The sequence below is a fragment of the Oryctolagus cuniculus genome, chromosome 9 (genome assembly GCF_051225735.1).
Source record: "Oryctolagus cuniculus isolate XC-2025 breed Fujian yellow rabbit chromosome 9, ASM5122573v1, whole genome shotgun sequence".
Lineage (NCBI taxonomy): Eukaryota > Metazoa > Chordata > Mammalia > Lagomorpha > Leporidae > Oryctolagus > Oryctolagus cuniculus.
Window position 1 is genome coordinate 81066106 of NC_142875.1, and position 27537 is coordinate 81093642.

The 27537-nt window shown below is 42.7% G+C and overlaps 1 protein-coding gene across 6 annotated transcripts in view; it reads right to left on the reverse strand.

The window, feature by feature from the left end:
* Positions 1-1007: 1007 nt before the first annotated feature.
* The window catches only part of KL (klotho), a 68353-nt gene continuing 41823 nt past the window's right edge, over positions 1008-27537 (reverse strand). For 3 of the 6 annotated variants that reach the window (XM_089304236.1, XM_008273536.5, XM_089304237.1), the window contains exons 2-5: positions 13600-14110; positions 12279-12547; positions 4584-5685; positions 1008-3189 (exon numbers count right to left, since the gene is read on the reverse strand). In XM_089304236.1, the coding sequence (XP_089160362.1) occupies positions 2852-3189; positions 4584-5685; positions 12279-12547; positions 13600-14110 (2220 nt within the window). In that variant the 3' untranslated portion in view covers positions 1008-2851. Of the gene's footprint in view, positions 3190-4583; positions 5686-12228; positions 12548-13599; positions 14111-27537 lie in introns of those variants that run through there. The other 3 variants (XM_089304238.1, XM_089304239.1, XM_089304240.1) reach the window with 3 other exon arrangements.

Below are 27537 nucleotides of genomic sequence, written 5' to 3' on the forward strand. Positions count from 1 at the left end.
GCAAATGCAAGGATGGTGGGGAATCGCCGAGAGGCCTTTGGGAACCACTGGCTTACGGCTTTGAAGGGGGCCCTGCCATGTAATATACAGGACAGGCATTCCAGGTCTGCATGCGGACATCTACATATGAAAACTCAGAACTGGGGAGAGGAAGGACCCGAAGGAAATGACTGGCGTGGGGAGCAGGAAGCGCTCTCAGAAGCAGTTAAGCCTGGAGTGTGCTTCACCACAGCCCTGGTTGGGGTATGTACCCCAGAATCCTCACGTCAGAAAGGCCAGTCCCCAAAGTCCTATGAAAATGGTTGCAGGAGGTGGGGCCTTGGGGAGGTGATTGGGATTCGATGCGGTCACAGGGGTGGGTCCCCATGAGGGCGTTAACGGCTTTACGAGGAAGGATGAGAGACGAGCTAACATGCTTGCTCCGTGTCACCACGCCATGCCTTCTGCCACGTTATGCCGCCACAGGAAGGCCACCACCTCGACACTGGGTGTTCCAGCCTCCAGACCCAGGGACCCAATAAGTCTATTCTTCATAAACTACCCAGTCTTCGATATTCTGTTCCAGCAACAGGAAAGGCACAAAGAACCCTGCTGGACCAGAAAGGTCCTCCTCCAGCCCCTTCCCTCCTACCTCCTGAGCCCCCTGGGCCTGACAGAAGAGGTGCCCCCTCTCAGCTCTCATTCGGCCGCTGAGTGGTAGCCTCCGAAGTCCTGCATACCACGCTCTTTTTAGTCGTGTAGCGGAATAGTTTTGAGATGCCGTCACTCTTTGGCTTCTCTGTTTTGTGCCTTTCAACTCTTCCTCTTTTCACTCACTCTCCGTGTCTGAAACGATCCCTCAGCTCAACCACCAGGACTCGCCAGGGCGCCCTCTGCCACCTGTTTTCCAGTCGGGCAGGTCACCCTCTCACATCACACCCACCTCCTCACTGCTCCAATCACAGCTCATACGTCTTGGTCAGTCCAAACCTTAATAATGTTTTTAATTAGCCAGCAATGAGTCATGATTATGAAAGATGACAAAGTTGCAGGCAAATTTATTAGAATATTTCATCAAGGAGAAGAACTTTTCTATATGCACAAGGAAATGAAAGTAAACATAGCAATGAAATTCTTTTTAAACAATATTCATTAATTCACAGTAATTAATAAGGAAGTAGTCAAACAAATAGGAGTACTTAAATAGTGATACATTTCATGCTTTTGAAGACCATGACACAGGAAAACACATCATAAGTTTACAAGTTACATAACTGTACATATCAAAATCTGACCATGTAAAATAAAATACATAGGAAATGTAAGCAGTGGCTACTTCTGGGTTGTGAGATTATAGGTAATTTTATTTTTTTACATATACTTTGTTTTACAATTTTTTACAATGAACATATATTACTCTTATAGTCAGAAAAATATATACATAAAATAAACTGTTGATTCTCTAGAGTCAGATTTTAACGAATCTCATTTTAAAAAGAATACCACCAAAAGCTTATCTTTCATGGAAAGATGATATATGATACAGTACAGTGTTTCATTATCTGCCATGACCCTGTGTCAGTGAGTTAGTTAGCTGCTATGACATTGGTTTATCGGTTTAATAGGAGATTAGCTTGTCTATGAAACAACTCCAGTGGACTAGAGACGTCCCTGTCTGAAAATCAGCCAGACTTATTTGAGGGGCATTAAAGGATAAGACCTTATTAGCCCTTCCAAGAAATCAGTAGCATGTTTCAGTGCAAAAGTTCAAAGCAAAACTAGTCCGACCCTACTCTCACAGAAGCAGAGCTGTAAAAACACAAAATTCACCCCGGAGATCACAACGCAAATCTTCCAGTGGTATCAGACACGACTGCTTCTCAGCCTATTAAGAACTTTTTTTAAAAAAGCTACCGATTTGAAGGCATGACAGCCGAGGCTAAGGACTAGAGTGGAGTCACCGCTTCAGAGTGAGTCATTCTTCCTGCCTCTGGAAAGGTCATTTTACTCATGCCAAACCTGCTCAGAAATAAAAGGATGTAAAATCAAAGTAATTATAATGCTGTCTGTAATAATAAGCACGCTTCTCCTCTTTCCTCTGCCTATAGACGCTGCTGTCCACTGCCGTCCTCAAGGGCTTTTAGTTTTCCCTGAAGAGCTCAGCACCTCACGATTCATTCATTCTGTAGCAAACTTGTATCAAGTCTCCTGTGTGTAGGCCCACAACAAGGCACCCGGGAGACACAGCCCTCCAGGACCAGCATGTACAGAACACCCCAGGAGTCACAGAAACTCCCATGAAGGACTTTCTAGGTGCATCATTCATCAGATAAGCAGATGCATATTAGCAGCATTGAATAGAAACAGTGCTTTTAAAAGGAACACTTCAGCCCCTGGCTCCTTTTGTCTCTCCCATATGTAGTCTGCCATCTTCTCCTTCATGGGAAATTGATTAGATAGAGGCGTGGCCACTGGGCATTATTATAGCAGCTGACAGAGGGTTACCTGGGACTTTTTTTATCTAATACTTGCCATGATCAATTCAAGAAACATATTGAAAATATTCCCACTCTGGTCATCCAGATTTCGGTACAAAGGCTGATTTGATACAGTTAGCATCTCTCAAGCTTTTGTTACAGAATGTGTTACAGAAATTACGGTGCCTGTCAGTTCTTTAGTCACCAAAAAGAGAACAAACGCAGGCGCTTTTCACATTATTCAATATTTTCCAATCACCTAGACCCGTATCAGAACCTCTGTCACATCCCACCAAAGGGTTGTGTATGAAATGTGCTGTTTCACAACACTGAGAGGTTAACAGCCGATGAGTGTGCATAACCATCTCAAAGCAAATGACTGGAACATGCCCCAACTATTTGTAACTTCTTCTGCCTTTCTTAGAGTAGTAAAAGATAAGAGAGAGGGAAATAATAAAAGCAAAGAAGAGAAAAGCTATGAAGGCCAGTAAAGACTTCCGCTTGTGAAAAAAGCTGCATTCGATGCACTTGGAGAGTTCTTCTGGACAAAATTCTTCCAGAGTTTCAGAGCTTGGGAAACCATTGTTGTCGATAATTCTCCTGTAATGCTTCATGGACGGTTTGGGCTCAAACTGGTTTGCAGCATAACGGTAGAGGCCAAACTTGGGAGCTGAGCGATCATTAAGAGAATAAGCAAAGTAGCCACACAGATTGATGCCATCCAGCATATAGGCTGGAAAAACCAAAGGACAAGGAGAGGCGTTACTAACTTATCTTGCACACCACACAGCACTTTTACATAGCTTTGCTGCATCAGGGGAAATTTTAATATCATTTCATAAAACTCCAGACTCAATCAGATTTAATCAGAAAAGGTTTCTTTGATGCAAAGACAAATAGGCAAATATCAAGACAAACACTGAATTTCATTTAACGGTTGGTGCTACAGAATTAAACCCACTATGATTCACTTGGGTTAAACCTTTCTGCACATCACCCAGTTCTGATTGCTGTGGGGCCATCTGAGGCGGAAGACCAGAGAGCCTGTGCCTTTGTAGCACGAGGGTAGGTGGTAGAGAACTTGATCTTCCACTGTTAGCTAACCTCCTTTATCCCTGGGGAAAAGAAGCGGAGACTTCAAAAAGTTCACGGAAAATGGAATCAAAGACAGGTGTAGGGGCCAGGGCTTGACTCAGCAGTTAAGATGCCCACACCCATATCAGAGCACCTGCGTTCAAGTCCCAGCTCTACTCCCAATTCCAGCTGCCTACTAAGGTGCACCCTGGGAAGTAGCAGTAATGGCTAGAGTACTTGGATCCCCACCACCCATGAGGGAGACCTGAATTGAGTTCCTGGCTCCTGGCTTCAGCTTGGCCCATGTCCAGCCACTGTGAGCATCTGGGGAGTAAACCAACAAACCGAAGCTTTTTCTCATTCTTTCTCTCTCTCTCTCTCTGCCTTTCACATAATTTTTTTTTGAAAAAGATAGGTATTTAAGTCCATGCTAAAAGGAGTATTCAATAAATTCGTGGAAAATGCATATCATGAAGTCTTTGCATGGATTTCAAAGTTGCTTGCATCAACATAAACTTATCTCTGAATTCCGTTTCCCAAAAACTTCTTGTGATACTCTCTCTCTATTTTTTTTTTTTTTTTTTGGACAGGCAGAGTGGACAGTGAGAGAGAGAGAGACAGAGAAAAAGGTCTTCCTTTGCCGTTGGTTCACCCTCCAATGGCCGCTGCGGCCGGCGCACCGCGCTGATCCGATGGCAGGAGCCAGGTACTTCTCCTGGTCTCCCATGGGGTGCAGGGCCCAAGCACTTGGGCCATCCTCCACTGCACTCCCTGGCCACAGCAGAGAGCTGGCCTGGAAGAGGGGCAACCGGGACAGAATCCGGCGCCCCGACCGGGACTAGAACCCCGTGTGCCGGCGCCGCAAGGCAGCCTAGTGAGCCTAGTGAGCCGCGGCGCTGGCCGTGATACTCTCTTACTGGATACGCCCTGGGCTGCTCCACAAGGAGCCCTTGGGTCCACGGGCGACAGCGTGTAGCTTCCAGCAGAGCTGCTGTCAGGCCCCGTGCCCTTGGAGACCTATCTGCAAGGGGTTGCTCTTGGGGAGCGCCTTACCTTTGAGCGCTTCATTCACATAATTCTGAATGTAATACACCCTCAGCTGGTCTTGCTCCGCTTGCAGGTCATCATCAATTCCGTTGGCTATGACATACATGGGGAGGTCCCCATACTTCAGCCTCAGCCAGTTAAGCACCTTACGTAACCCCCAGGGCACCACCGCCACCTGCCCGGGAGAATTGAGCCACGTGATGTCAGTCATCTCCTGTACTTCCAAGTAATCATTGTATTTTGTGGGATCTTCTTTTTCCCAGTCTACAAGGATGGTGGTGTAATGGCTTAGAGCCAGAAAGTCAAAGGAACCCCGGACCAGTTGTCTTTCCTCTTCGGTGAAATACGGTAGAAGAAAATTGTTTCTTTGGTTCAGCCAGTCCCTCATCACACGGGGATAGTCCCCAGAGCCGAAAATGGGCTCGGCCAGCCAGCCAATGTCAAATTCCAGCACTCTCTCGGCCACCTCCTTGTCCTTCTGGGAAAAGGGGCAGGCAGGCTCAATCCAGTCGGCCTGCAAGGCTATAGATACTTTACCCTTTTGGGCGGGCCTGAATTTTCCGTCGTACTCGCGCCAGACCAGCGCATGCGCCTTGAGCAGGTGGTGCCCGGCCCGGTAGGTCATGTTGCGCGTGTTCGGCTCGTTCATGGTGATCCAGAACTTGATGCGGTGGCCCAGCTCCGTAAAGCACAGCCGGGCGTACTCCACAAAGGCCAGGACGGTGTGTGGGTTCTCCCAGGCGCCCTGCTGGGCCAGGGGCTGCGGCAGGCCCTGGTGCGGGGCCGCAGGTTGCCACAGGGCCACCACGGGCGTGATGTTGGCACGCACCAGCTCTTCCACCACGCAGCGGTAGTAGCGCAGGACCGTGCGGTTCACCTGGGACCGGTTGCCCAGAGGGAGCACCAGGGCCCAGTCCAGGGAGAAGTGGAAATGCGTGACGTGCGTTTCCTGGAGTAAGACGATCTGGGACCGGATGGCCGCGAAGTCCACGCAATAGGATTTCCTCTTCCTGCTCACAACCCCGTCCAGCTTAATCAGCCTCTTGCTGTGATGGACATCCCACAGGTAAACATTCGGATCTGTGAACTGCGACAGGGTGGTGTCTACCTACCAAGAGGACAGAGCCATGTCATGCAGTAATTTCAACAACTCCTGCAAGTGAGATAAGCCACAGTCCCAGCCTTTCTGGAGGCGAATTTTTAACTTCTTTTCATAAATTCTCAGTTCCAGAGGAAGAAAACCTTTTGCTTTCTTTTGTATATGTTTTAAATTTGCTCACAGTTCTAACTCTCAAAACTTCATGTTTAAAAAAAAAAATCTGAGATCCCATCCGAAGACTGGCACTCAGGACTCCACACACCGTTTGTAGGATGTTAGCAAGATATTTTTGGATGTTCCTATAATAAGAAGAAGTCACTAATGCTGTGGGACTCTTTAAGTGTCAAAAAAGGATTAGACAAAGCAAAAACGGGAAACCTGATCTGGAGTCAGAAAAGGAATCTTCTAGAATCAAATGTTGATCATTAAACCGTGCTTAAAAGCACATCACTGCTGAGGTTTGCAATAGGGAGAGGAGGTCAATAAACTTAACTGTTGCCTTTCAACGGCAGAATTTAAAACATTCAATCTGATTGATGGTAGAAACTCTGAGCTGGCGCCGCGGCTCACTTGGCTAATCCTCCGCCTAGCGGCGCCGGCACACCGGGTTCTAGTCCCGGTCGGGGCGCCGGATTCTGTCCCGGTTGCCCCTCTTCCAGGCCAGCTCTCTGCTGTGGCCAGGGAGTGCAGTGGAGGATGGCCCAAGTGCTTGGGCCCTGCACCCCATGGGAGACCAGGAAAAGCACCTGGCTCCTGGCTCCTGCCATCGGATCAGCGCGGTGCGCCGGCCGCAGCGCGCCAGCCGCGGCGGTCATTGGAGGGTGAACCAACGGCAAGGAAGACCTTTCTCTCTGTCTCTCTCTCTCACTGTCCACTCTGCCTGTCAAAAAAAAAAAAAAGAAACTCTGAAAGAGAGGGGCCGGCACTGTGGTGCAGTGGGTTAATAGCTGTGTGCAACACAGGCATCCCATGTCGGCAGAGTGCCAGGTAAGGCCCGGATGCTCTGCTTCTGTTCGCCGCCCATGTGGGAGACATACATGGAGTTCCTGGCTCCTGGCTTCCTCCTGACCCAGCCCTGGCTGGTGCTGCCATTTGCAGGGTGCGCCAGTGGATGAAAGATTTCTTTCTTGCTCTCGCTCTTGCTCTCTCTATCTCTCTTTGAAATAAATAAAGAAATCCTTAAAGAAAAAAAGAAAGAAAAAGCTCTGAAAGAGAGTGGAGAAATAAGAGGCAATATTTTCAACTACCGATAGTATTTTGTGGCATAGAGGGTTTTTTTCTAAATTATTTTCTGCAATGATGATGACACTGGTGACTCTTAAGCATGCGCTCTATGCAGGTACTTCAAAAATGTCATGGGACATAGAATTAAAAGATAAGTTTATCTTGATGCAAAATAGTGTTGGAATCTCTCCATATGAGGGGTCTTCCCCCCTCTCCCTCCCACCAGGAAGTAGGCCTGGATTGCATCCCCAATTCCCACCCAACATTGGCCAACTGTGGACATTTGAGGACTGAACCAATGGATGGAAACTCATATTCTCTCTGTCTCTCAAATACATATACAAATAAATAGTTCATGGAAACATTTATTATGAAAAAAGTGCACACAAGTTTCAAATTCCATTTCGGCATCAAAATAAACTCTTCCAATTCCATTGCCCACAAACATCTTGAAGCAGCCTCATCTATGCCTCCAAAATGAAAAATAGCTATTTAGGAAAAATGGGCAAATATTAAAAATCAAACTCCTCCCTCCACATGTAAGCGGTGGAGGAAACACAAACTGAGAAGCCCACCTGAAAGCTGTGCAACCTAAGCCAGCTTCCTCCTCCGCCATAATCAGCCAGAAGAGGTTCCCTGGCCGGGTTCCCTGGTGAAGCAGGGGTCAGGTAAACCTGGTTTTGAGGCTCTGGCAAAACTTTTGCTGCATTTGGGGGGCCTGTTGTAAATCCACTGCCATTTCTCTAGAGGACTAAGTGCTGTGTTTATGAAGGAAAGCAATGAAAATCAGCGTATCAGAGGGAAATTGCTTTACCTAGAGAAGGGTCCCATGTAGTTCACCCACGCATGCACTTCCCTTAGCGCTGTGCTAATGCTGGCACAAGTATTTTTCCACTGTGATGCATGCACAAATCATGTTTCCTCAGCCTTGCAAGAGAAAATATTTACACACTCTTTCAAAGTAAAAGTGTTAGGGTTTGAAGGAGTTTTCTGGATTATTTTTATAGAGCTCTGAGCTGACTAAATTCATAACTTCTCTACCATAATTGTTCCAAAACAACTTTTATTCAATCTATCACAAAACAAATATGAGAGACTAAGGTATACTTTTTTAATCTGTTTCTGGAAAATAAAGGGCATTTAGAAATGGGTGTTGAGGCACATTCCATCCAACCTCAATTAATTTGTTGATTTAGTTTTTGCTAAAAAAATGAAATACTACAGTTGGCCTGTTTAGAAGGAATGGGTATAAAGCATGTATTGAGTATGTTTTGGAAGGAACTTTCTCTGATGTCAAAGAAGTCCTGTGTCCTCAGTTCGTAGCACATTCTGTAGTTATTTCACGATGAGCAGTGGTGGTTAGGGGAAAACAAACCTGCCAGCTGGGAACTTCGATCCAAGCAAAATGGCTCCATAGGAATGAGCCCAAGGTCAGACTTGAGACAGGTTTTGGGTTGCATGGGATGTGAATTTTAAAGTTGTTCAGGTGAAATGTATGCTGCAAAGGGTCGGCATTGTGGCATAGTGGGTAAAGTTGCCACCTGCAGTGTCGGCATCCCATATGGGCGCCGGTTCGAGACCTGGCTGCTCTACTTCTGATGCAGCTCTCTGCTGTGGTCTGGGAAGGCAGAAGAAGATGGTCCAAGTCCTTGGGCCCCTGCATTCACGTGGGAGACCCAGAAGAAGCTCCTGGCTCCTGGCTTCGGATCGGCACAGCTCCAGCCGTGCAGCAAATTGGGGCGTGAACCAGCAGATGGAAAACCTCTCTCTCTCTCTCTCTCTCTCTGCCTCTCCTTCTCTCTGTGTATAACTCTGACCTTCACATAAAATAAAATAAATAAATCTTAAAAAAGAAAGAGAAATGTATGCCATGAGTACTAAGAGTTTGAAACACTAGCCACGAGGGAAAAGATGAATTTCGATGGCTTAAAAATAAGTTCTCAGGATTTTGATATATAATGTATGAAAAGCACAGAGGAAGTGCTTGTAACTGCAGACACACACCGTGGAGCTGGCATAGCAAAGGCCTCACTTTGATTAGTCCATTGGGGAGTGGGCCTGGGAAGGATGCTGCCACAGATGGCAATGCATGAGGAGAAGACCTCAAAGGGGCACACAGCAGGGGCCGCCAATCCCTCCCCACCCCGCCCACCCCGAGAACTTCCAGAGGAGTTCACATCCCCAGGGGTCTGAGAGCTGGAGGGACAGAGCTGAGGAGGTAAAAGGACAGCGCGACCTGAGGGTGGGGCTCTGGGCTGCTGAGGGGCTGCCCTGTGATCAGGCTCTAAACCCACTGCCTCTAGGGCATGAGACACAAAGCATTCCCCGCCCCCCTGCATCACCCTGCCTAGCCAATCAGACATTTCACTTCCCACCAGTCTCTCTCCTTCCTCAAGAAAATAGGACACACCCACGTGGTGGAATGAGAAGGTGAAAAGGTCATGCAAAGATGGCCGCTGAGGTGCAAAGTTCATGCCAAGATGGCCGCTGACAACAGAAACTGCCTGGCAATAGGCTGTGATTGGATGGCTTCAGAAACCACATGGCAACAGAGCCTGACTGGCAATAGGCTGTGATTGGATGGCTTTGGAAACTGCCTGGCAACAGGCTGTGATTGGTTAGGGCATAGACCGCCCCTTGACTGGATTGGCTGCCTTGGCTATATAAGCAGCTGTAGCAACTGAAATAAACGAGTCTGCGGGCTGCTGGCCTCAGGCCTGCTTTCACCCGACTCCTGGGGTCTGTGAGGTGACTCTGTGCCTCTTGAGCCCACCCTGCTCCTCTTCTCAGAACGAATCCTCTCAGAAGAAATCTACCGCAACACACCCAGAACACTTTCTCACTGATTTCCAGTTCCCAATGCAACCACACAGCCCTTGGGTGGGGAGCAGAGTGGAGCAAAATGTATCTCTCCAGCCCCCAAACTTCCCTGGGTCCCTAGGGTCTACACCGAGGAGTGGGCCACGAGACACTCACACACTAGATGAACTGGGAGCTACTTGCAGGCTCAGGCTGCTGTCACAGGATTGGATAGGGGCAGTGACAGGGCCTGGTGCCCAGCAGGGAGCCCGCAGAAAGTCAAGCGCTAGAACAGGGACGGGGGCCCTCTAATCTACCCCGAGCCCCAGTGTTAGGGTTTGACTATAATTTGGCCTCTGAACTCATGCAGGACTCAAACTCCCAAATCATAAGTTAACGGCACTAGCAGGGTGGAAACTGAGTCCATTCTGGCATCTAGGATGCGGAGCTAAAGAGAGGGCCTTAGGTCACTGGGGACATGCCCTCCAATGGTAGCTCTCAGAGGAGGGTTGTTGTAAAAGCCTGAGTTTGAGACCAGCTGACTCTCTGCTTTCCCATTAATCCTGTGGTCATGCATTGCACACGTTCCACCGACACCATCGGCCACTCTCATGAGAAGCTGAACCAATGGAACTGGCCAATCTTGGACTCGCACCTCCAAAACTTCCAGCTGAAAACAGCTTTTCTCTTTTAAAGTTAATGGCCTCAGGCCTTTTACTACAGCAATGAAAAGCTGACTCCTACAGCTAACAAAGGGGAGGAGGAAGGGAGGATTGCAGGGGGCATGTCTTCTCCTCCTCCTTGTCTCCTTCTCTCCTGCTCCTCACCAGTCCCACTTCTGTCACCTCCAATGCACTTGAACTGGAGACCCCCCTCTGGAAAGGGAAATTAGGAGAGGGTGGTTCCAAATAGTCCTGGATCGAGGGAGGACAGAGAGGGAGCAGGCAGGAAACTCTCACACCGGGCAAAACGGACCTAAGACTTTATATTGGGCTCAGAAATCTCTGCAAACCCATTTCCCACTGTCCTTTACATTGAAGTCCAGGACTGACTCTAAAACAAACTACATGATCTGAAAAAGTCACAAGCATAATCCAGACCCACACGAAATTATTAAGAGTAGTGTGGATTTATGTCCTTACAAATAAAAGATTGCAACTTGATATTTACCACTAGAAAAGAGCAACCCACTTCAACTAGAAAACCTTTCTTGAGGTCCAAGCATTCCTCCAAGTAACTTCTTCTGAAGCTGTGCTTTATAGGAACAGTGAGTTGGCTAGAAAAACTCAACATGCTAAGTCTCACTGCTTAACTATGGATGCTGAATTTATCTCTGTTTTGATTATTGTTTTTACACCCAAACTATATTCAGTAGCTCTTCCCCCAACACCACCACCCTGCTCACTTACCATCATGCTCTGTTCACTCCATTATACTCATTGTGTCTCCATCATTTACTGTCAACGGGTTCCTTTGCACCTTTTAAAGCAAGGGGTATCTTATTCATCTCAATGTGTTCCCCACGGGCACTCCACTTAACCAGGTGAGCCCAGAAACACACAACAGGGCTTCGTACACATGAGGCATACTTACTAAAGTATTCAGTTGGGTTAGGCCACTGCTTGGGATGCCCTCGGGATGCCCTCATCCCAAATTGAAGTGCTCTTTCTAATCCCAGTTACTCCAACTCTGATTCACCTTCTTGCTAATGCACCAGGGCAGGCAGCAGATGTTGGCCTCAAGTACCTGGGCCCCTGCCACCCATGTTGGAAACTCAGATGGAGTTGCTGGCTCTTGGCTCCTGGCGGCAGCCTGGCCAAGATCCAGCTGTTCCAGGCATTTGAAGGAAGAGCCAATAGATGGAATATCATTCCTCCCACCCCTCTGTCTCTCCCTCTCTGTCACTCTGCTTTCAAATCCATAATAAAATCTTTTTAAGAACATATGCAGTAAACTGGAAAACAAGTCCCTTTAAAATTAGGTAAATTAAAAAGAATATGGAGGGCCAATTACATAGTAAATATTCCGTAAATACTAGTTGATCATTTGGAAAGACTCCCATATCATTCCAATGACCATGATTGTAAAGGACATTGTTATCAGTGAAACACTGAAGCAAAGAGTTTCTTTCTCAGGTATTTCTGCAAGCCACATGGTTATACCTCAAGAAGAAGGCCATCTGTTCCTGCTTCAAAAATATCAGTGGCTCCCTCAATTCTCCAGTATTTTGACTTTGGAAGAGTATATCTTGTTTATGGACAAACCCAACTGCTTTAAAAGGGGTTGAAAACCGCAGAACAAAAATGTATTTTATTATCTTTACCTGCCTTAGAATATCTTACACATTAACGTTTCAGGTTTATTTCCATTTGAATCTAATTTAAAGTGCAAGATGACGTCTGGAAGATTTTTAGAAAAAGGGCTACTGCATTCCAATTTGTGCACTGAGTATGCTTTTGAGGAAACTGTGTTTGGCTAAAGAACTGACAATGTGCCATGTGAAGAGCCTAATAAGGAAACACTACTTACTAGTGATAGGGCTTGGTGAGACTGAAGATTGGTTTTGTCAGCTGACTTACTTGAATGTAGTTGTCAACAACTCCCCAAGCAAAGTCACAGGGAAAGGTCCCTTCTAGGGGTTGATTTTCAGGTAAAGGAGGGAAGCCATTTTTCTCTATCAGCTTTTGGTAGAACAAGGCTGAAGACTTCGGCAGCAACTTCTTATCCTGACTCAGAAAGTCAACATAGAAGAGTCCCCGTCTGATGTTGTATCCTCGGTGCCACTCAAAACCATCCATGAGGGACCACGCTGTGTACCCGATGACATCCACCCCATCCAGCCTGATGGCTGCAAAGGGAAGAGGAGACAGGAGCAACATGACCTTCACTGATCACTCGCCGGGGACTTTATTACTTAAAGACAAAAATTAAGTTTAATTCTTCTTGTTTCAGAAGCCAACGATTTTTCTTATTGACAAAAGATTCTAGTCCTATCTAGGTAATTCCACAAATAAATGTCTCACAAATAGAGCATTCCCAAATCTGAGACAGTTCCTTATTTCCAATGGGTGCTCTACAGGGCTAGGGAGAGGTCTTGTTCCACTGTGTACCCTAGCATTGTGCCTGATGCAGTAAAGGAAGAAAGTCATTAAAATAATGAACTATTATTTTCTCTATGAAATGTGGATTATGCTTTTTCTTTTAATAATGCCTTTTTTGGACAAAACACTGTATTTAGAGCAAAACTGATACACACAGCATTTCTTTTCTTTTTTGAATGTTAGTGATATTTGTCTTTCTGTGTCCACCTTATTTCACTCAATATGATGCCTTCCAGTTCCAACCATATTCCTACAAATTGTAGAATTTCATTCTTTTCTATAGCTGAATGATATTGCATTATTATATATAATATATATCATATTCTCTTTATCCATTTATTTGATGGCAGACACCTTCGTTAATTCCATATTTTGGCTGTTGTGAATACTGCTGCTATAAACATGGTAGAGCGTGTATCTCTTTAATACAATTAATCCATGCTTTGGGGGTTAATGCATGCTTTTATTTGAGCAAAACAATAACTCAAAAACATGTAGGGAGAGCTACATAGCCTGGGATTTGTTGTATGCTTTAGTCTAAGGATCTGGATTAACAACTCTGAAAATACGCAATTTCTAACATTATAATCCAGTTTTTCAACTACAAAATTAGTTTTAAGTGTTAATTTACATTCCTCAGAAACCCTGAATATGTAAGGTGTTACCTAAATACATTCCTACTGTTGCCAAAATCTACATTATGATTAAAAATATAAATCCACATACTTTATTATAGATAACCCTACATTATTTTTCCAGTGGATTTTGGCAGGAAATGATAATTTTACCTGAATCCTACCTTTTAATGTTTCCATTATGAACTTTTTGAGGTAGTACATGTATTTGGCATCATCTCTCTTGGTGGTCCCTGAGACAAACCAGCCATTTTCCACAATAAATATCTGAGGATGGTTATATTCCAGGGCAATCCAGGAAAGCAGTTGCCTCAGGCTGGGAGATTCTAACTGGCGGAACTTCATTTGAGGATCCAACAATTGGAAGCTCAAGGTTGGTCCAAAGGAAAGAGCAAAGAAGTCAGCTGTTCCCTTGATGAACTTTTTCTCGGCTTCAGTAAAATCAGGCAGAAGAGACGAAAGGTTATTCTTCATGCTCTCAGGATAGTCTCCATCGATAAATATGGGTCTAGCGAACCAGCCTAGTACAAAGTCAAGAGATTTTTGACATTCTTTGATGTTGTGGTCAGTCCTTCTTCGAGGAATGATCCAGTGGGAGCCTAGAGCAATGGACACCTGGCCTCCCTGGGTTGGGCGGAAAGAAGTATTGTAGAGATGCCAGATTTTGGCATGAGCCTGTGAAGAGAAAAACCATGGTGACCTTAGCTCTGATTGTGTGGGAAAATGTGATACATGTTTTAATCCCCAACTCTACTTGTATCTGTTTTTCATCAAACCTAATCTAACGACTAACCACACAATATGAAAATCAGCTGGAACCAATAAATTATTTTGGATGTAGATCACCTCACATTGAGTTGCTACCATGATTGGGCTTATTTTGATTGTTTTTCAGCAGTCAGTGGAAAAACATGAATTTCTTGTGTGTATAGTTATTATTCATATTTTGAAAAGTTAATGAAATAAGAATTTGGGATACTATCTTATGACTTAATTGATTTTGGATTATGTAGTTTTTAATTACTGGGTTGCATGAAAAGAACCAATCCCACAACTGGGATCACACCAGGAATTTCTAAATAGGATTAGAATTTTTTTTATCCTAAGAGACTGGGAGTTTTCAAACTGACTCAACTTGTTGGAGTCAATTTAATATTTCTTGTTCATCTCTCATAGCTAAAATTCTAACACATGTCCCTATAATCTTTGTTCTTCTCTAAGATTCAGCACAATAAATTAAGGGGCCAATTCCAATATCTAACCTTGGCCCACTCTCCAGAACTCTGGGATGGTGCTGGCTTCCCACAGATCAGGATTTGAGGTACAAGCCAAAAGCAAAGACTAGCTAAATAGGCTGCAAAGAAATGATAGTCAATCAAGAGTTTTCTACAGCAATGAAAAGGGTTTTGCCTCTGTAAAACCAACTTTATACTCCCATAAAATCTTACTGACTTCTGATATCTTATTTTCATGTATTCCCTTTTTATTTACCAAGTGAGGATTATGGAGATTTTATTTCTCCCATACTTGAATTACGTTTCAATTTACTTTTGAATTCTTCGATTTCATTCTCCCCAGTTTCCTACAAATATGAGTGCTATCAGTCTTTTATTCTCCTAACATATCCTCTTTGAAAACTCCGTTTTAATTCTGTTTGACTCTGTATATGCTTTAAAATGATCATGCCAATTTTCATCCCACTCCCTGGGTCTGAGGCAGTTCTTTTGCTCAGTGATCCAAATACCCTTTTCATTTTCCCTAAATACGCATCTCATGGTTCATTTCAGTGCAGGCGTCCAAGAGTGGCCTCATCACCATTCTTATGAGTTCAGCCAAACATTTCAATGGGATAAGGTAGTTTATGTCTAATTTTTATTTTTAGTATTTTAGTGAATATCTACCATGTTTCATTTCTCTGCATGTATCTTTTTTCATGACCTGAAGCAGCTATCTATAAGCTAAGAAGGAAATACAGAATAAAATGTTGATAACACAATAGCTATTGCCTATGTGAGCCAAGAAACCAGGGACTCAATCATGCTACATTGTTGCTAGCTCTGTAATATCTGCTGCCCTTCTCCATCTTCCTCCACCTCACCCTTCCCCACTGGCAGGAAATCTCGTGATATGGTTGAAGAGGGAAACAGAAAACCAAGGGAGAAGTCCAGGCTGGTTCCGTAATCCACCTCTTGGGATGTAGAGCCAGGGGATGTTCCCAGTTTGGCCCAACAGGATGCACAGGAATAGTCAACAAATGCTGAGCAGGGAAAGCTGAAGGGCCGGGCAGCTGGGGGGTAACCCAAGACTTTCCCCACCTGGGTCAGTCTTGCCGTTTGCTCAGTGATCCGGGTAGCTGAAGTCAGATAGTAGAATTGTTTGTAATCATGAACCGCTGCTTCCAACCTCAGGGGCTCAGATGTGGTTCACAGGAGGATTAGCGAGGAAATGCTAAGTGACTTGGACCACCAAGAAGGGCACACGTGATCAGTGATACGTCTTCACTTTTTAGTTGTGTGCCTTTGGCCACATTACTTAACCTGGGCAGGTAAGTCCAACTTTCCCTGGCCTCTCACAGTGTTGCTCATGCATAAAATAAGATCATTTATGTAAAATTCCTAACACAGAAATTGAGACAGCAGGGTCTCCACTAACGCTTCTTCACTCTCTCCTAGAAGAATCAACAAAACAAAAAGGATGAACGTTGCAGGTAGAGGAAGCGCCACCTGCTAGCGCCCATGGCGGGATGCAGTGTAACAAGACCTGGGGTTTGGATCTGAATTCCTCCCTGTTACCAGTGTGGGCCTCAGTTATCTCTCTACAAATGAGGACAGCATCTATTCTCCCATGAGGACGCCGTGAGGATGAAATGATGGGATGCAAGTGGAGGTGGCTAGGAAGCAGGTCATTATTTCAGAGAAGGATACGTGTGCTGCACTGGAAAGCAACCCGGATGTCATTTGGTTTAATCATGCATTCATTCCACTCCAAACCCCTACTGGATGTGTTATCTGACTGCTCTTTATAGCAACAAAATTTGGCCATCCTTGCATAGCACCTTCTCCCACAGGTCCCCCCAAACCCATCCAACCCACTACACTGAGCCGTACACACCTCATCTAGGTGCTGCCCTAATCGTGGACCTCAGCCCTCCCATCATCTGCTGCAGGTGACGATGCATCCCTCTCTGGACTGAGCTCTCGGGGGAGTTCCTGCTTCCCCTCTTTGGCACACGGGAGTGCCATTGTCTGTTAAACTGAACTGAACTCTGAGTCATCGGCTCCTCAGAAGGCGGTTCACTCCACTTACAGATGGCAGATTTGAGAAATCAAATAGTAGGAGGCAGACTGTGGGATTTAGGGTGTTGCAACAACTAAGGATGATTAATGATTAATGGAGAAATGGTTATGTATGGCCTTTCATTGCTTTTGATTTATTCCAGGTACATTAATCTTATAAGCCTATTGCCTTAAGATAGAGATTGAATAAAGCTATTAACAAGAACTCAGAGAAATAATTTACTGTATGGGCAAGAATGTTTGCCTAAATACTATTTCTAATTGGAAGACAAGTCAAATGCCCAAAATCCAAATATATTTACAGCCATATGAGAATATGTTAATACATGGTGGTATAAAATATTACTATTCAAACACCATAAATAATGCAAAGAAATATGTACTTACATGTACAAAGTGTTTCTGAAATACTAACAACAACAACAACAACATAAAAAACAGGTTACAAAATGGGAAGAGGAGTTTAAAAGCATATTTATTAAGGAAAATACATACAAAAGTCTGAAAGGATATATAACTTGTTAAAAGCCATTTTAGGGAAAGATTATGTGCAGTATAATTTTTTTCAGTTTACCTATCTATATATTTTTCATTTTCTTTTTTTTTTTTAAAGATTTTATTTATTTATTTGACAGGTAGAGTTACAGACAGTGAGAGTGAGAGACAAAGAGAAAGGCCTTCCTTTCATTGGTTCACTCCCCAGATGGCCGCAATGGCCGGAGCTGTGCCAATCCAAAGCCAGGAGGCAGATACTTCTTCCTGGTCTCCCACATGGGTACAGGGGCCCAAGAACTTGGGCCATCCTCCACTGTTTTCCCAGGCCACAGCAGAGAGCTGGACTGGAAGAGGAACAACCGGGACTAGAACCGGCGCCCATATGGGATGCTGGTGCCGCAGGCGGAGGATTAACCTAGTGCGCCATAGCACTGGCCCCTATATTTTTCATTTTCTACCATAAGCATGTATTGCTTTGGTGATAAAAACATTAAAATTCAAAGACAGAAAATGGTTCAGAACAGCTGGATGCCAGGCTCCCTGATTTATGAGAGACCCTCTGATCTAACTAACCCTTGCCCACAGCTCTCCAGTCTCTGCTTCAGAGTCCAAGGCCCAGGGAAACCCAACTTGAAGTCCTGATTTTCCCAAGGCTTCCACATTCCCATGGGTGCAGCTCCCAAAAGTATGCTTGACCCCTGCCCATTGCATCCACTTTCACCCACATTTCCAAACTCAGCTCAGATACACCACCTCCAGGAGGCCTTTCCTGGCATCTTCTCTCCTCAGCCTTAGCTAAACGTTCACTGTGTGTGTGTTTGCAGCTGACCTCTATCGAAGATCTTAACCATATTCTGCTGCACTTTTGTGAGGCTCTGGGTTGCAGGCACTCTGGACATGGACTGGGTCATTCATCGCTCTGTACTCAGATTCCAGCAGAGTGTCTGGGACAGAGCAAGCATTCTACAACAGATAGGGAGGAATGAAGGCTGGCAGGAAGATCAAACCAGATTGAAAGGTCTGGGACAGATGCAGCATTTTTCTGAGCTGAAACAGAAAAAGTCTCATATGATACTGGCTCTAGTTCATTTCCAAATCCCTGAAGGACAGCATCCAGGCACATGTTTTGAAAATAAAAGAGAGGGAATTTGACATGAAAGGCCTCTGAGAATGATACTGCATCGTCTCACAACGTCTTAATGATCCAATTGGGGTATAAATCACTCTGGTATGTGATGTTCCTCTTGCTTCCTTACCACCCTCGGTTTAGAGTTTGAAATATGGTGTCTGAAATATCTAGGAAAAATGTGGTCTTTCTTTCCACCAATCAGCTAGTGTCCTCAAATTTCTGAAATCCAGGAAAATACTCTTAATCTCATAGCGCATCTAAACATTTTCTCTCTAATTTGTAAGCTCATTGTCAGTTACCTATTTGTATCTTTCACAGAATCCAACACAAAGTTTCACATCAGCGGGGAATGAAGGGTAATGCCGGCAGTGAGCCTGAGTCCACTCCAGCTTTCTGCCTTGGGTCCTATTCCAGACCTGGGGGAGGGAAATGAAACCAAAGCAATTCAATAGCAGTCCCACCACCTGGAGAAGGGTGAAGCCCGAGGGGACGGCTGTGGAAGCAAGTTAACATCCCGCCCCAGAAGATTCTGGGAGGTTTAGCAAAAAGAAGCGGCTCCATGTCTGAGAGCTGAGTACCAAAGGTGGCGCAGGACCGCAGAGCACTGAAATTCCCCGTGGAGAAGCGCGGCTGAGCACTTCAGGCATGAAGCTGGAACTCAGACAAAGCATACCTGAGGAGTAAGGACAGAACTGAAATTGACCTGAAGTGAATTAGAACTGAAATGAAAGCGAAAGGCAAGCCTGACATGATCAAGTGAGTCCCCTTGGAACAGGACTCCCTGGCAGAACAAAACACCACTCTCTAAAAGAAGACACTAGCCAGATTATATCATGTGTGATTCATAGTGTCTGGAACATAATAATAATAATAGTAATAATAAACTAGACAAGTGAAAAGAATGGGAAAATGAAATCTCAAGAAAAAATAAAGTTGGGGCTGGCGCTGTGGCGTAATGGGAAAAGCCGCTGCCTGCAGTGCCAGCATCCCATATGGGTACTGGTTTGCGTCGCAGCTGCTCCTCTCCTGATCCAGCTCTCTGCTATGGCCTGGGAAAGCAGTAGAAGATGGTCCAAGTGCTTGGGCCCCTGCACCTGCATGAGAGATCCTGAAGAAGCTCCTGGCTCCTGGCTTTGGTCTGGCCCAGCACTGGCTGTTGCAGCCATTTGGGGAGTGAGCCAGTAGAAGGAAGATCTCTCTATATATCTCTCCCTCTATGCCTTTGGTATAAATAAAATAAATCTTTATTTTTTTATTTAATAAATGTGAATTTACAAAGTGCAACTTTTGCATTGTTGTGGCTTCCCCCCACTCCCAAAATAAATCTTTAAAGAAATGTTTAAAGATTTCAAGGAAGGCCGGCGCCGCGGCTCACTAGGCTAATCCTCCGCCTAGCGGCGCTGGCACACCGGGTTCTAGTCCCGGTCGGGGCGCCGGATTCTGTCCCGGTTGCCCCTCTTCCAGGCCAGCCCTCTGCTGTGGCCCGGGAGTGCAGTGGAGGATGGCCCAGGTGCTTGGGCCCTGCACCCCATGGGAGACCAGGAAAAGCACCTGGCTCCTGGCTCCTGCCATCGGATCAGCGCGGTGCGCCGGCCGCAGCGCGCCGGCCGCGGCGGCCATTGGAGGGTGAACCAACGGCAAAAGGAAGACCTTTCTCTCTGTCTCTCTCTCTCACTGTCCACTCTGCCTGTCAAAAAAAAAAAAAAAAAAAAAAAAAAAAAGATTTCAAGGAAAAGATAGATAAAATGAACAAATGGAAAATAACAGCGATGGTCCAAGTCCTTGGGCTGTTGCACCCGTGTGGGAGACCCGGAAGAAACTCCTGGCTCCTGGCTTCGGATCGGCGCAGTTCTGGCCATTGCGGCTTATTGGGAAGTGAACCAGCAGATGGAAGACCTCTCTCTCTCTCTCTGCCTCTCCTCTCTCTGTGAAACTCTTTCAAGTAAAATAAATAAATCTTAAAAAAAAAAAAAAACTAGATGGGACAAATAGAAAGCAAATATCAGATGGTATACATAAACCTAATTGCATCAATAAACACTCAAATAAACATACAGTAAATGTTCCAAGTCCAAGACAGATGCTATCAAAGTAGATTTTGAAAAAGTAAACTCCAACTACATTCTATGTATAAAAATATACTATAAACATAAAGCCTTAGACAAAAGAAAAAGGGTGGAAAGATATACCATGTAAACAGTAAGCATTAAAAAATGGGCATGGGTTTAACAGGTGTTTGAGACAACGGTTAAGATGCCACTTGGGCTTCCCACAGCCCATGTCAAAGTGCCTGGGTTCAAGTCCTGGCCCTGCTCCTCATTGCAGCTTCCTGCTAATACACACCTCAGGACATAGCAGATGATGGCCCAAGTACTTAGGTCTCTGCCACCTCCATGGGAGCTCTGAGTTCACTTCTGGGATCCTGACATTGGCTACTGCAGACGTCTGGGGAGTGAACAAGTAGATGGAAGATCTTTCTGTTTCTGTTTCTCTCCCCCTCTCAAACTGTCTATCTGGATTTCAAATTTTAAAAAATGAAATAAATAAAATAAAAGCTGGCATGGCTATATGAATAAAAAAATAGACTTCAAGAAAAAAGTATTCCCACATATTAAAATAGGTATTCCATAACGATGAGAGGATCAATTCATTTAAAACACACACAATTCATTTAAAACACAGATTCTAAAGGTGATGCTACTAGAACTTCAAAATGCATATAGCAAAAATCCATAGAGGTGGGAGCTGAGAGCCATGGGGGTTGTGGTTGGGGTCCTAATGACTCCTCTGACAGTACAACTCCATGCTAATGTGCCTAGGAAGTAGCAGATCATGGCTCAACTATTTGACTTCCTGCAACAGCTTCAGCTTGGCCCAGTTCCAGTTGTTGTGGCCATTTGGAGCATGAACCAGCAGATGAAAGATTTTTTCTCTCTTTGTCTCTGTCACTCTTTCAAATACACAAATGAATCCGTTTTTAAAATTCACAGAATTTTCTAAAAATTGACAATTATTGTTGCAGATTTTTAACTCCCCTCTAACTGATTAGCAAAACAAAATCAGTAATTTATGGACTCTCTAAATAATATGATCATTCAACTTGACAGCATTAGGTCAACACTAAATATTTGGAAGAGTACTCATGTATACTTTCAGAATGATCATGACTATAAATCACACGCTGGGCCATAAGACAGATTTCAAGAATTAAGCAACACATTGAAACTTAGAAAGAAACTGTAACCAGATGAAATTAAATTACAAAGCATCAACTAGAAAATCCATCACATATTTGGAAATTAAATACACATTTCTAAGCAATCTATAACTGAAAGAAAAAAAAATTTAAAGTAGAATTAGGAAACATTTCAAACTGAATGATAAAAAATGAATTAAAATTTGTAAGATACAGTTAGAATTAAAAAAGGAAATTTGTGATTTTACACACTAATATTAGAAAATGAAAGCTATCTAATAACCAGAGATCTAAAGTTCCACCTTTAGCAATTAGGTTTAAAAAGAGCAATTTTAATCCAAAATAATGAGAATCATGGGAACAATGGAATTAAAAGCTAATAGCTATGAAATAGAAAATGAATAACAGAGAAATTTAACAAAGGTAAAAGTTATTTGCTTGAGAATATTAATAGAGTTGACCTATTCTTACTGTAAATTAAGAAAAATTTGAAAATATAAGTAAAACTGTAAGAAATAAAACAAGAATTATGGTTGCAAAAAAATAAAATATTACAAAAACTTTATGCCAAAAAATTGACCACTTATATAAAATGCACAAGTTCCTTTAAAAATATAAGTTGTTAAATCTGACACAAGAACATACAGAAACTTTTAATTGATCTATATCAAATAAAGAAATTAAATTCATCATTAAAATTCTAACACAAACAATTCTAAACCCTGATCATTCTACTTTGTGAGTTCTATCATATGTTTAAGGAAAATATAAAATACAAGTTCCACAAAAGCTGTGTTAGAGAATGGAGATGAAAACACTCCCAACTCAATTTCTGAGGTAAATGTAACTAAGCCTGATTTTAAAATCTGACAAAACTATTACAAGAAAATTAAAAGCCATTATCTGTGGAATACTGATGCAAAAATGCTTAAAATATTAGGAAATCAAACTCAGCAATATAAAAAGATAATGCAACAAGAGAGATGAGATGACCATACTAATATCAGACAAAATATAATTTACGTCAAAAATTATTATAAGAAACAAAGAAGGACATTCAAAATTCGGTGAAAGCACCAGCCCATAAAGACAATATAACAATTATGAACACAAAGAACCCCAAAATATCTGACACAAAACCTGACAGAATTGGAAGAAAAAAATCCACCATTCAATAATAATTGTTGAAAACTTCAGTACTCTACTTTCAATAATCTACAGAAAATATAGACAGATGATCAATAAGGAAATAAAATTCTTTAACATTACTATAAATAAGAGCTAACACATACATAGTACATTCCATTGAACTAAAGCAAAATACATGTTTTTCTCAAGTGCATGTAGACACTCTCTGGGATAGATCATGTTAGGCCAAAAACAAGTCTTAATAATTTTTTTAAAGATTGAGGTCTTAAAAACTATTTTTTATCACTACAATTAAATGAAGCTAGACATCAACAACAAAAGGAAAATTGGAAAATTCACAGGTATATGTAAAGTAGACATTATATACTCTTGAGCAACCAATAGGTCAAAGAAGTCACAAAGGATTAAAGAAATGTTGAGATGTATTTTAAAAATAAGTAAAAAAAACCTAAATATATAGCATACTAAAACTTATAGGGTGCAGTAAAAAAGCAATGGTCAGAGGAAATTTTATAGCTATAAATGCCTACATTAAAAATCAAGAAATATCTGAAATCAATAACAGACTTCTATCTTAAGAAAATAGAAAAAGAAGAGTAAACTAAATACACAGCACGCAGAATAAAGGAACCAATAATGATTAGAGTGTATATAAACAAAACAGACAGCAGAAAAATAACAATCAAAAGTTGGTTCTTTGAAAAGATCAACCAAATTGACAAATTAATAAAATCAGAATTGAAAGTGGAGACATCACTACTGACCTTTTCAGTATATTTATTTCTGCAATAAGAATTACAAGAAAATAATATGACTAATTGATATCAACAAATTAGGTAATATAGATGAAATGGACACATTCATAGATGCATACTAACTACCAAAAGTGGCTCAAGAGGAAACAAAAAATTTGAACAGATAGATGAGAGACCAAGTCAGTAATCCAAAACCTCCCAACTCAGCAAAGCCTAGGATCAATGGCTATAATAGTGAAGTGTATCAAATATTTAAAGAATTAAGACTATTCTCAAGCCCTTCCAATTAGGCAAGGAAGGAACATTTACTAACTTATTCTCTGAGGCCAGCATTATCTTGAAAACAAAGCCAGATAAAGACATCAAAAGAAAAAAATAGTTATAGATCAACAACCCTTGTGAACATATACATAAAAAACCTTAGAAAAATACTTTAAAAAAAAAAAAAAAACAAATCCAGAACCATATTGAAAAGATTGTATAGCATTATCAAGGAATATAATGGCAGTTCAATATATGAAAATTAATCGATATAAATACATCACATTAACAGAATGAGGGGGCAAACCCACATGATTGGTGTCAGCACTGGCACAGCAGGTTAAGTGGCTACCTTCAGTGCCAACACCCCTTATGGGAATGCTGATTCAAGAGTTTGAGTCATGGCTACTGAGCTTCTGATGCAGCTTCCTGCTACTGTGCCACCCATATGGGAGATCAGGATTGAGTTCCTGTCTCTGTGCTTCAGCTGGGCCCAGATCTGGCTGTTGTGGCCATTTGGGGAGTAAACCAGCAGATGCCTGCATGACTGGAGAACTCGATTAGAAGGATAAATTCATGGCCCCCACTGACTTTTGAGTCTGGCCTGGAGGGCTGGTGTGGGGCAGAGAGCCCACTTAGGCCAGTGAAACACTTTATTGAGGTACCCAGACTTGACTTGCCCAGGTGGAGCATTGACCAACCCCTATCAGGTAGGCAGCTGGTTCTAGGAACACCACAGCTCTTTCTATGGACTGAGGAGACTTGTGGTGCTAGAGTGGATGTCCTGCTCCCTGCAACCATGAGAGAATTGGACCCTGTGAATGTGGCAACTCTGTGATTGGACGATGGGCATTCGATAGGGTGTGCCTTGGTCTTTGGGCACTTGCTTGTCTGGCTTCAGAGGCTCAGGATTCCCTGCTCGCACTGAGGAGCACACAGATCCTCCATTGGGTGAGGTGCCCAGGCACTGTGCTCTCACCCTGGGTAGTTGCTTCACCTTGGCAGAGAGGGGCTGTTGCTATTATCACACAGGTGTGATCAATACACCCCCACCCCATGCCAATAGAGGAGATCTACCATGCCCAACTTGGGTGTTACCCTGGACTCTTGCTCCATCCTCAAGGACTGGCTTGAGCTTCCTGGCCCCACCTAGCATATACCTGTGGATATCCATGGAAGGAGCAGATACTCCACTAAGCTACAGAGGAATATTTCAAAGATAAAAGTCAACAGAGGATAAAACCAATGAGTGTTTCCATAAATGCCTAAAAATAAATGTAGAAACACAAGAAACATGAATAAGGAAGACAATAAGATGCCACAAAAGTGATATAACATCACTTTAATATTAGAATGTGAGGATAGATTGATGAAAAGGAATTCAAAAGAATGATCATAAGATTACTCAAAAACCCAGAAGCAAATACATGGAAATACATAAGAAATCCATACACAACAAGGATGGAATTCTGCTGGGAAAGGGATATTGAAGAGAAATCAAACTGAAATATTAGAAAAGAAGAAGTCAATATGTCAAATAGAAAACAGAGGAAAGCCTTAATGAGGACATTGTGAAGCAGAAGAAAGAATATCCAAGGTAGAAGACAAATCCTTGGAAACAGTCAGACAAAAAAAAAAAAAAAAAAGAAAAGAAAAGAAAAAAATAGAAAAACTAAAAATAGTGTTTGAGATTTATCAGATACTATCAAATGACCAAACATGCTTTGTCTTAGGAGTTCCTGAGAGAGAATGGAATAGAAGGCCAATTCAGTGAAACAATAGCAAACAGCTTCCCTAATTTGGAGAAAGACAGGGACATCCAAGTACAGGAAGCATATAGAACTTGTAATAGACATTACCAGAAACAATCTTCACCATGACACATTATAGTCAAAGTTTCAACAGTAAAACATAAAGATGCTAAAATGTGCACAAGAGAAATGCCAGATTAACTTCAGAGGATTTTCAATTAGACTCACAGCTGATTTCTTGTCAGAAACCCATTAGGCTAGGAGAGAATGGAAAGATATAGTCCAAGTCCTGAAAGAAAAAAACTGTCAACCCAGAATACTGTGCATAATAAAGCTCTCATCTATTAAAAAAAAAAAAAGATGAAATAAAGATCCTCCAAAGCAAACTGAAACTGAAAGAATTTGTCACCACACATCCAGCCTTACAAACAATACTTAAAGATGTGCTACACAGAGAAACATAGAAAGATAGTTATCATGAAAGAATGTGAAGGCAGAAAATCTCCTAGTAAAAGTACAAAGGAAATCCAAAGCAAACGATAGGAATATTTTTGGAAAAATTGTAGGAATAAGTCATTACTTATCAATAATAACCTCATATGTAAATGGCCTAAACTCTCCAATTAAAAGACACAGTCTGGCTGAATGGATTAAAAACAGGACACATCTATTTGATGCCTACAAGAAATGCACCTCACCAACAAAGATGCATGCAGACTGAAAGTGAAAGAATGGAAAAGGATATTCTCGGCTAATGAGAAGCAAAAATGAGCTAGAATGGAAAAGGATATTCTCGGCTAATGAGAAGCAAAAATGAGCTGGAGTAGCCATCCCAATATCAAAAAAATAGACTTTAACACAAAAACTGTTAAAAGAGACAAAGTAGTCATTACGTAATGGTCAAGGAATCAATTCAACAAGAAGTTATGACTACAGTAAATGTTTATGCACCCAATGCCAGAATGCATGGCTGTTTAAAACAAATGTTAATAGGTCTAAAGGGAAACATGGGCTCCAATACAATAATAAAGGGGACTTCAACACCCCACTTTCATCAGTGGACAGATCAACTAGACAAAATCAACAAAGAAACACAGGGCTAATCTACCATAATGTCCAAATTGATACCTACAGAACATTTCATCCCACAGCTGCAGAATACATATTCTTTTCATCAGTGCATGGAACTTTCTCTAAGATAGACCATATGCTAAGCCATAAAACAAGTCTCAACAACTTTTAAAAAAAAAATTGAAATCATACCATGTATCTTTTATCACTACAATAAAATTAAGCTGGAAATTAACAACTTCAGAAACTATTCAAACACATGGAGACTGAATAACACATTCCTGAATGAACAGTGAGTCATAGAAGAAATCAAAAGGGAAATAAGGAAAATGAAATAGATATCTTGAGATTTTATTGTTGTCTTTAGCCCTTGTTTATACTCCTGTGGAACTGTGGTCTTTCTACTTTGTTTTTTAGTTGTTGAATATTATGGTTAGTGGTACATTAAGCCCGTGATTATAGAATAAACTAAAATTTTATTTTTTGAAAAATCAAAGAAAAGAAAGGAAGGAGTAGGGTATTGAGGAAGGGAAAGAGGGAGGAATGGAAGTATGGTTATCTTCTTAGAATTGTATCTATGAAATACAGGAAAGCTGATCTCTTTATATTGATAAAAAATTTTTAAAAAGATGCCTCTCTTCCCCCAATCTCTCCCTATCTCCCTTTCAAATAAACAAATAAACTGTAAATAAATCTTTTTAAAAAACCCACATAGGGGCCAGTGCTGTAGTGCAGCAGGTTAAAGTCCTGGTTTCCAGTGCCAGCATCCCATATGGACGCCAGTTCCAGTCCCAACTGCTTCACTCCTAATCCAGCTACCTGCTAATGCTCCTGGAAAAGCAGCAGAGGATGGCCTAAGTCCTTGGGCCCCTGCCCCCATGTGGGAGACCTGGAAGAAGCTCCTGGCTCCTGGTTTGTATTGGCTCATCTCCGGCTGTTGCACCATTTGGAGAGTGAACCAGAGGATGGAAGACACCCCCCCACCAAACCCATTTTAAA